Source organism: Solea senegalensis, linkage group LG5 (assembly GCF_019176455.1).
Source record: "Solea senegalensis isolate Sse05_10M linkage group LG5, IFAPA_SoseM_1, whole genome shotgun sequence".
Lineage (NCBI taxonomy): Eukaryota > Metazoa > Chordata > Actinopteri > Pleuronectiformes > Soleidae > Solea > Solea senegalensis.
In genome coordinates, this window is record NC_058025.1 from 25,693,591 (window position 1) to 25,703,252 (window position 9,662).

At 38.8% G+C, this 9,662-nt stretch overlaps 1 protein-coding gene and 1 long non-coding RNA gene across 2 annotated transcripts; one reads left to right on the forward strand and one right to left on the reverse strand.

Moving 5' to 3' along the window:
- Nucleotides 1-599: 599 nt before the first annotated feature.
- On the forward strand, nucleotides 600-2,488 carry LOC122769005. Its single transcript, XR_006360402.1, has 3 exons — nucleotides 600-730; nucleotides 1,751-1,838; nucleotides 1,931-2,488. It is a non-coding gene; the product is annotated as an uncharacterized LOC122769005 (long non-coding RNA).
- Nucleotides 2,489-2,634: 146 nt separating this feature from the next.
- LOC122769004 (condensin-2 complex subunit D3-like) lies at nucleotides 2,635-9,653 on the reverse strand. The gene is made up of 10 exons (XM_044025252.1): nucleotides 9,420-9,653; nucleotides 9,094-9,293; nucleotides 8,189-8,299; nucleotides 6,628-6,804; nucleotides 6,414-6,514; nucleotides 5,927-5,994; nucleotides 5,202-5,249; nucleotides 4,005-4,067; nucleotides 3,506-3,554; nucleotides 2,635-3,214 (listed from the first exon to the last, which is right to left on the reverse strand). The coding sequence occupies exons 2-10, from the start codon at nucleotides 9,148-9,150 to the stop codon at nucleotides 3,139-3,141; spliced, it is 750 nt and encodes a 249-aa protein (XP_043881187.1). The 5' UTR covers nucleotides 9,151-9,293; nucleotides 9,420-9,653; the 3' UTR covers nucleotides 2,635-3,138.
- Nucleotides 9,654-9,662: the final 9 nt, after the last annotated feature.

Below are 9,662 nucleotides of genomic sequence, written 5' to 3' on the forward strand. Positions count from 1 at the left end.
TATTTTATTCAGTCTTCGTTACAAACTGAGTATGAACAGTGCAGGCTTATGTGGGTCTAAGGCGTGCAGGTGAGGAGATGCGCAGTTAAGGCCGCTTCAGCAGAGATCCAGGGACCTCCTCCATGCTCCTCTGTCACGCCGCCTGAAAGCTGGAGGCCAAAAAACAAAACAAGGGGAGGACAGCAGTCAAGAGGACGCGGGCAAAGAGTGGACTGTCCTCAGTCAGGTATATAAGCTGTGGATGGATGTGGCGTGTTCGTGGAGAGTTTTAGTTCTGACTGGGAGTTCGGGTGCTGTTCACATTCACTTTTGAGTTCATATGTGATCTTTTGCATGTCGTATCTGGTAGACCAAGCAGTTTCACAGGTGTCAAAATAAATGTGTTGATCAGCAGCAGCAGCAGCAGCAGCTCACGGGAGTAATGGAAGATGCGTTAGGAGCCAGGCAGATCAAGTGCATCGGGACTTAGGAGAGGTGGGTCTTTTGCTGGAGCAGCTGTGTGAGCTGCTGTCAGAGCGGCCAGGGACAGCAGGGCAGCAGGGTGGGTTGCCTGCTGGCGCATCCGGGTGAAGCGCCGGCGTCTCTTCTGCTGTTGTGCGTGTTGCAGGTCTTCTGTTCACACCTGGAGCAGCTCCTCCAGTATCTGTACGCAGCGTCAGAGAAGATCCAGCTCCTGGCTCAACCAGCTGTGGACATCGCCAGACTGAAACTATCTCTGGATGAGTATCAGGTAAGAACTGAGCCGCAGCACATTTATACTCCAGCATTGTTATTATTATTATCATCATATACTCTGAGCAGTAGTATTTCTATATAAGCCAAGGCATCAGTAAGAACAGGGCACACATGGAGGCAGAACATGCAGTTGACCAGGGACAGGTACAGCACCAGGACAGATAGGTGGACATTTAGTCATTTGGTCTCTCTTTACCATGACAATGAATTTGAAATGAAACATTTAAGATGTGATTAAAGAGTGGACTCTCTGCTTTAATGAGAGGGATTAGAGAAATTATACACATTTATATACATTATGGTCCATTTTCAGGCTCAATAACTCAAACTCCAATCATGAGAAATAAAAGGCTTGTTGCCTGATGTCTGGAACCCATGGACATCACCATGCTGAGCTTCCTCCCTGGAGATGCTTTGCCAGGCCTTAACTGAAGCATTCAGTCTTTAGTCTTTAGTCTGAAGTTACTGGAAAACATGCTCTTTGGGTTGAGAGCAGGTCACTGAAGGATATTCCATTTCATTCCCTTCAAAAGCTCCTAGTTTGCATTTTGCAATGCATTTGTGCATTTGTGGATGGCCAACTGGCTGTAATACAAATATTATAAGCCTGTAAATAACAATAAATAGCAAAATAAAAACAATTCTTAAATCGAGAGGTTGTGCACGTGGGCTCAGTCTTAAAATAAGGAAAACAATCGCGTTCCTTTGCTGGGATAATACCTTATTACTTTGATATTAGCTTGAAAATCTAATCAAGAGATATATATTTCTTTAAATGTAAAAAATGCTCGACAAGATTATTTTACTATTTAGACAAAATAACACGACTTCTAGAAGAAGGTTTTTTTTTTACTTTGTTAGAAATGTGGCTGTTTTCAGAGCACAGTGGAGTCACAGTGAGCTCTGGGTTCAGAACTGAAGAGGCAGGATAACAATGACCATGACAATGTAAACGGCCAACCTCATGCTTAGATTCTGACTGTATCACAGGATTGTTTCCTTGTTTGTTTTTCAGAGGGAAGTGAGAAACCATCTGCCCCTGACCTCCTGTGTCATGCACAGTGGACAGCTTCTACTCCGTAGCATCAACAGCATGTCTCCATGTTAGTGAATCTCTCTCACACACACACACACCTTTACCAACAAACATTCATCTAGTCATTTTGTCACCAGACTCACGTATTCTGTTTTCCAGTTTTAAGAGACACTCTGCAGCTGGTTGCGAGGGAATCTGAAGCTCTGCAGAGCTACAATCAGCACTTCTCCACGGACAACCTGGTGCAGCAGAGCAGAGACCAGTCGTCTCTGGGAGTCCAGTGAGCCTGTGTGTCTCAACTTAGCACAAAGACATGAAAATGAGACATAAAGAGACAAAATGCAATAGATAAAAACATAGACGGGGTTCTATGGAGCGCTTGAATTAAAGTGTCTTTCGCTGCTTTTTAAATGAATCCTCACAATTTCAGCAACATAAGAACAGAGGCGTTCCACTGCCTGAAAGGCTCCACCCCCTCTGACCCTAAAGCTCGTTTCAGCCTCCAACGTGAAGACGTCAGGGTGCAGGCAGGATTGTTGTGCCCTTAGATGAGGAGAATATGAATAATCACAGAAGCAGCACATGTAGTATTCAGTACACACACACACACACACACACTCAGGATCAGTTACCACAAAGATTCTGTATCTTTACTAAATTATTGAAATGATTTTTACAGGACATTTCAATAATAAAAAAATAAATGTTTCAACCTTTCAATGTGTTTGTTTAATGCTACATGAACTCTTTTATGAACATATGCAACAAAATCCAACAGCCAGCTGATCCTCCTGATCATTTCACGGAAATAACACGAAAAAGACACACGAGCTACACAAGGAGTTGAGAGAACAAGAATCAGGTGGAGTTCATAGAAAACAATCAGATATTTATTTTTAATCATCTTATTTCATACATTAATATCAAAATATTACAAATGGTCTATTTTGGCATGCTAATATTTGGTTCATGGTACCAGAGGTTCCCAACCACGCTTCAGAACTGGAAACTGGTGAAGAGATAAACAAACTTCATGACGGTCTCGCAGTCATGAAAGCAACTCGGGGAGTGGTGGTGAATTGTCAAATTGGCCAAACTTCCGATGGTTGCCATGGCCACACACTTTCAAATGCACAAAACCGTTAATAACTTTTACCTTTGATGCGTTCAGTAAACTCTGACACGTTGTCCTCTGTGCTGGTTATGGATGCAGACATGTTCAGGGCCCTGGTCTCACATATGAAGTTTTGAGCAGATCAGTCAACTTACAGGGCACCTGCAGTTTTGTGGTGGAATAACGGCTACATTGGAAATGTTGTGTCGAGTTTGTGTTCAAAACAAAACCACAAACATATTCTTCCATGAGATCATTTGCCAAACTTGGGATTTCTTTTCTTCTGCCTGAGTGGGGACTGCACATCCCACTGCCTCAGCTGAGGAGCTCTACAACACACACAACACACACACTTCACTGTCATGAATTCATGCACTGCATCAGTAATTCACATGGCTTAATGGTATTTCATGCCAGATTAAGGTATTGTAATCAGGAGATATTAATGATGGCTTTATAGGCAAGTCTGTATTTAAAAGATCAAAGATCAAAATCATGATGAATTTAGCATTCCTTTTTCACCACTTCATTATGTTTGTAGCCATTAAAATAAAGTGGGGCTTGTAAATACAGGCTAGCATACATCTGGATCATCACACACACGTAACTCGCTCACTTACTGCTGCTCTTGTGGCTGCACATGATCAACACTGGTGTCTCCCCCGAGACCTGTGAGAAAACATTTCAGGTTGATATCTAATGGGCAAAGATCCTAACTATACAGATGTGTGTTAGTATAAATTTGTGCTGGATTATAGTCCGGATGAACACTGAACCTCACACATAGGACACATCACCACGGGTTACTCTTCACTACACATGTTAATACTTATGTAAACAAACAGACATCATTTCTCTTTCTTTCCTCTGTTCTTATCTCTGTGATGTGTGTGTTTGTAACGTTACAGCACAACTACAGTCCTGGCACATGTATGACAGCGTTTTGAGTCGACGGGGAACTTTTGAAAACGACAAAGAAAAAGATCATTTAGGTTTTGTTGATAATTATGTTAACAATGAGAGGTGGCAGTACGGTTGTTATTCACGTTACATTTGCACCTGAAATCAATGTTGATCATCTCAATGTTAACACTTCACATTGTTGTCAGAGAAACTCACTTGTTCCTCGGTCACTGAAAATTGCACTGAATCCTTCATCGAACGTTAAGTTGAGGGTTCCAACTAGGTCATAGGACAGACAGAAGGACACGTGGGAAGGACGGGAGGTAAAGAATAAAAAAAAAAAAAGAAAACATTTAGGTTTTCATGTGATAATACTGCAGTGATAAGTTTAGCATTACTAACATAACAAAGATAAACACATTCAGTTCCTGAAGCAGCAACAAAAGAAACAAATATCCCACAATAAATGACAAGTAGTAGAAAAATCTCATTCATTAAGTGAAGTAAAGTTAAAGGAATATGTTTACTATTAGTAAAGTAATATAAATATAAACTGTGGGTTTGTTCACTTAGAGAATACAAAGACATTAACAGTATGTGAATGAAACTGTATCAAGGTGTTGTTGAGATATGTGATGAAAGGATGAACAGATTGAGAATGTGAAAGATTAAAGGACGAACAGAATGTGAAAGATGAAAGGTTGAACAGATTAAGATATGTGAAAGATGAAAGGATGAACCGATTGAGAATGTGAAAGATGAAAGAACTAACAGATTAAAGAATGTGAAAGATGAAAGGACGAACATATTAAATAATGTGAAAGATGAAAGGACGAACAGACTGAGAATGCAAAAGATGATAGGACTGGAGTGAAAATGTGAAAGATGAAAGAGTTAACAGATTAAGAATGAAAGATGAAAGGGCGAACAGATTAATATGTAAAATGAAAGAGCGAACAGATTAAGAATGTGAAAGATGAAAGGTTAAACAATTTAAGATTGTGAAAGATGAAAGGATGAAGAGATTAAGAATGTGAAATAAGAAAGGATGAGCAGATTAAGAATGTGAAAGATGAAAAAATGAACAGATTAAGAATGTGAAAGATGAAAGGATGAAAAGATTGAGAACGTGAAAGATGAAAAAAATGAACAGATTAAGAATGTGAATGATGAAAGGATGAAAAGATTGAGAAGGTGAAAGATGAAAAGATTACTGAAAGATGAAAGGATGAACAGATTAGGAATGTGAAAGATGAAAGGATGAACAGATTGAGAATGTGAAAGGTTGAACAAACTGTGTTCAATCTCAGGCTGTTTCCAAGCGCAGAGACAAAAAAGGACAACATTTTCACCTTAAAGTGAAATTGAATGCAGATCATAGACGTGTGATGCAGATTGTGATAGGGGCAATACCTTTTGGTGTGCTGATAGCTCGATCACCCACAGCCCTTTTCTCCAACACTGGAGGCAAACACACACAAAAACGGATTAATCAACCTATAAATGATTCATCTGTGCTTTAAAATCATTATCAATTATTGTGAGGAACACCACAGAGACATGCTGTTCGGGCCGTTAGTAGCGGCCAGCCAGCCTTGGCGGGGGAGAAAAGATCTGGGCATTGGAGTTTTACTGAAATTATATATTTGTTCCAAATATGGATTATTGGCCTCATTAACTAGTAATAGTCAGTATACATATTGGATCTGAAAAACCAATAGTGGTCTATTCTTAATCAAATGCTTTGAATCAATAACAGGTGAATTAGACCAGAATAGCATTCCTTAACAAAACCTGACACATGTTATTCTACAGACTAAATATTAATAGTAATAACACACATATGCTGTATCTCTTTTGTAATGATGAGATTATAATAATTTCATCAGAAATCATTTATTTAGCTCTGTTCTTAGTCACAACCACGGATGTCAAAAATAGTTTCATTTTGTTTGCATGTCATTTTAGTTTGATACCAGCAGAGGGCGTATACATCTACGCCCTAAAACATCTCATTGAGTTAGCTGAAGAAGATGCTTAAGTGCAGGGAAACAAGAAAAAATCTGGTTAGTTCATCACCACAAAAGATAAGGAACATTTTGTGGGCTTTTCTTGAACGTTGAACTTGTTTTCTATACCTGTTCCTTTCAAAGTGTCTGAATTTGGCCTGATACGTTTGTCCCGCGTGCGTCTGTTCATACACCTGCTAAAAAACAAACACAAACAGTTTATTCCAAGAATCAGAAAAATGCATACATCATCATTTCCAGGTTTGAGAAACGGTGATCAACATTTTCTGACATTTTATAAACAAGTACTTCATTGAGAAAATGACTGATTACAGATGAATGGATTATAAAAATAATGGTGAGTGGCAGCACTTGAAACAATGAATATTTCTAATTGCTGCCTTTCTTATTGGGTAACTTTGTCATTACATTACTTGTTATTTCAATTTGAAAACAATAAATCATGGAGGTGTAAAGAGAGAGGACTAAAATTTACATTGCTTCTGTTAATAAGCTTTAAGAAATATCAATGAATCCACATTAAAGTACAGCAGTAAACTTTAGCCTGATACGTGCGAGTCTCTGATGGTGATCAGCTGCTATAAATGAAACCTACCCATCAGTTTGTGATAGTTGTTCTGACAGCTGATATGGTCGTGCCGGCTGTGGAGTGGCAAATCTAACAGGGAGAATGAGCCTGGACCTCTGTGGAGAGTCCTGCACAGAAATCACAGATCAAAATAACAAAAGAAGAATGATAACACATTACAACAAAATACTGTACTCTTACATTTACTAAAACAGGTCATCATGTGAAATGAAACTCTGACCTGTGCAGTGGGAGTGTTAGCATCTCCAGTCAGGGTAAAGTTTTCAAACTGATGATCCATCTCACTCATCACTCTCTCTTTCTCAGCCGTCTTCAGAGAAAACTCCACCTCAGCAAGCAGCTGTTCATCACCAGAGAAAAGCTCTTTCATCTTATTAGGGTTGTCCTGCATCGTCACCTAAACAAAACACAGAGGTTCTCCATCAGCTGTTTCTGTGGGTTGAGCTTCGGGACTGAGGTGCTTAGGGATGAGGTCTATGATGATGTTGCTGCACTCATGTGGGCCAATAGGTTGTTTCTTCTAATTTTTAAAAATGTATTTCATTATTTTGACATAAAAGGTTAACAACTGTAAGGTAGGTCTCAGTAAGAATAGAAACACAATTATTAAAATCTTGAGAATAGGTTTCCAGCGCTCAAAATGCCAAATACAACTGCCACAAGTGTGTGTGACCTGTGCGTCAAGCTCCTGTGTGATGTTCACACTGTCTGTGTCTCTGCTGCTCCCCACAATACCAACATGTTTGACACGCTGTTTCCAAATCTATTGCGTCTGTGTGCGTCTGTCTGTCTGCCTGTGTGTGTGTGTCAGTTTCTGTCTGTGTCAGACTGTGCGTCAGTTTCTGTGTCAATGCATCTTTTTGTTTAAAATCTGAGATGGACGGAGACTGCCTGTTGAAAATCAGTCATTCCTTTTCTTAAAAATTATATACATATATACACATATATACATATATACACATATACACACATACATACATATACACATACTGTATATATACATACATATATACACATACTGTATATATACATACATACATATATACACATACTGTATATATACATACATACATACATACATACATACATACATATATACACATATATACACACACATATACATACATACATATATACACATACATATATACACATACATATATATACATATATAAATATAAACATATATACATACATACAAACATACATAAACATATATACATACATACAAACATACATACACATGTCAGGTTGGATATTCATTCAGACAGTTGTCGGACGCGACGGTTGGATATCCAACCTGAAACCATTTTCACCGTGGTAAATTACATAGACCGTTATAAAACAAAAAATGACAATAAATTACATAACGTAACGTTACCTACATCCGCGCTCAGCCAGGTCAGAGCCTTCTGGGCCAGGTATACATCCGCGCTAACATATCAAAGTGAAATTCATAGCTTGCTCACTATGTGGACCCAGGTCCCAGACCCAACTTTGAGAATAGATTAACGGCGATAAGAGTCTCGCGTTAACGCAGCACGTTAACGCCGTTAACGGCCCAGCACTAATATATATATATATATATATATATATATATATATATATATATATATATATATATATATATATACTTCTCTCTCATATATATATATATATATATATATACACCTACCTATTTTTGAAAAGTCGGAATTGGAAACTTCAACATTGCTGTTAGATATCAATGAATATTCACTGGATATGCATTTCTTCTTGATATGTCCATGTTGCTGTCTCACCTGGAGGAAGGCCATGAGGTCTCTGAGGGCAGGAGAGCGTTTTTCTTCTAGCAAACTCTTCAGGCTGATGATGAGAGGCACCGTGTGCTCGATGAAGACCTTCTTATGGATCTGTGGAGAGAAGCAAGAAGATAAAAGAACCGCTTGTGAAATGTTAAAAACAATGTGTATTATGTAATGAAAGTTTGAGCACAAGAATTCAGGAGCTGGTATTTGGCACAAACTGATTTCACATGAAATGGTACTTACTAGCATCCACAGAATTAAATTAGAGTTTCCCACCGAATGTTAGTGAACTAACTGATGACACCTCGGATCTCAACTAACCAATCAGATGCAGAGCAGCAGAATACCGAGTTTTTAGATTAAATAGACTCATCATGGTTCACCTCAGACATAGGTGAGGTTTGGTATAAAAGTAAATAAAAGTGTAAACCTACAGTGACTCCATACATTCTGCAGCATTCACATTACAGCTGCACTCAAAGCAAAGCTAGTTCTCGTGCAAATGGTGATGGAAGAGAATATGTTCATTAGCAATAGGCATGAACAGGGATTAATGTTATTATTATTATACAATAAAATAATAACAGTAACAATAATAATACAGTATTAATGTAGACGCTCAGCCCTCTCCATTCATACAAATCTTAAAATTATTGACCCTGAGGAAGACTAGTCCAAGTCTGAATGATGGATGTCTTTTACGGAAACACTGACCCATGCGCGGGACGTGTGTGCGAATGGTTTTTATAAATCTGAATATTTGTTTGCGTAAGCACTTTTTCTATTTTTTTTTTTTTACATACGGCAACTTTTCAGGCGTACCTATGCACCGTTATTATAAATGACGCCCCTGGTCATTAAAGTTCGACTTTTTAGGGTACATTAGCAGAAGTGCTTACCTGGGACGCGGTCTTCTTCTGAGCAGCCTGCAGGGCAACTTTAGCCATTGTGGCCATGTTCTCTTCCTCTGCTTCCTCCCCTGCTGTTACTCCTCCTACGGTCTGAAGTTTAAGCTCTTTTAAGCTCAATATGTTGAAGGCTTCAGAAAGGATTTCAGCACCACCTGCGTCCAGAGGTAGCTCTTCATCTGCAAAGCTTGCTGCAATGGGAAAAGCCAACATACGGATCTTCTTTTATTTTTTTACTAATGAATACTATTCTAGGCACGACATGTTTTTTTAAAGCACTGACTGAATTTGAATTCATAATCCAAACACATTCTCACCTAAGATGGCTTGGTTTATTTTGTTAGTGACGTTGAAGCGCTGGACATCATTGCAGTTCTCCAACAGGAATCGGTAGATCTGAAACCGCTTGTCGCGGTTTTCAACTCCTTTCAGGGAGAATCTGACCTTGTCACTTATCGAAAGGAAGTTGATGAATGAACAAAAACAAGTGACATTATTTCTCCACTGTGTCCTGCGTGAAGTTAAACTCGCAAAAAAGCAAATATACTGGATGAATGATG

Coding starts and splice junctions, on each gene's coding strand:
- LOC122769004 (XM_044025252.1), bottom strand. CDS start 9,150: ATGGCCACAATGGCTAAAGTTGCCCTGCAGGCTGCTCAGAAGAAGACC. Junction 8,300..9,093: donor AGAAGAAGACCGCGTCCCAG/GTAAGCACTTCT, acceptor TTCTCTCCACAG/ATCCATAAGAAGGTCTTCAT. Junction 4,068..5,201: donor AGCTATCAGCACACCAAAAG/GTATTGCCCCTA, acceptor CCTATGACCTAG/TTGGAACCCTCAACTTAACG.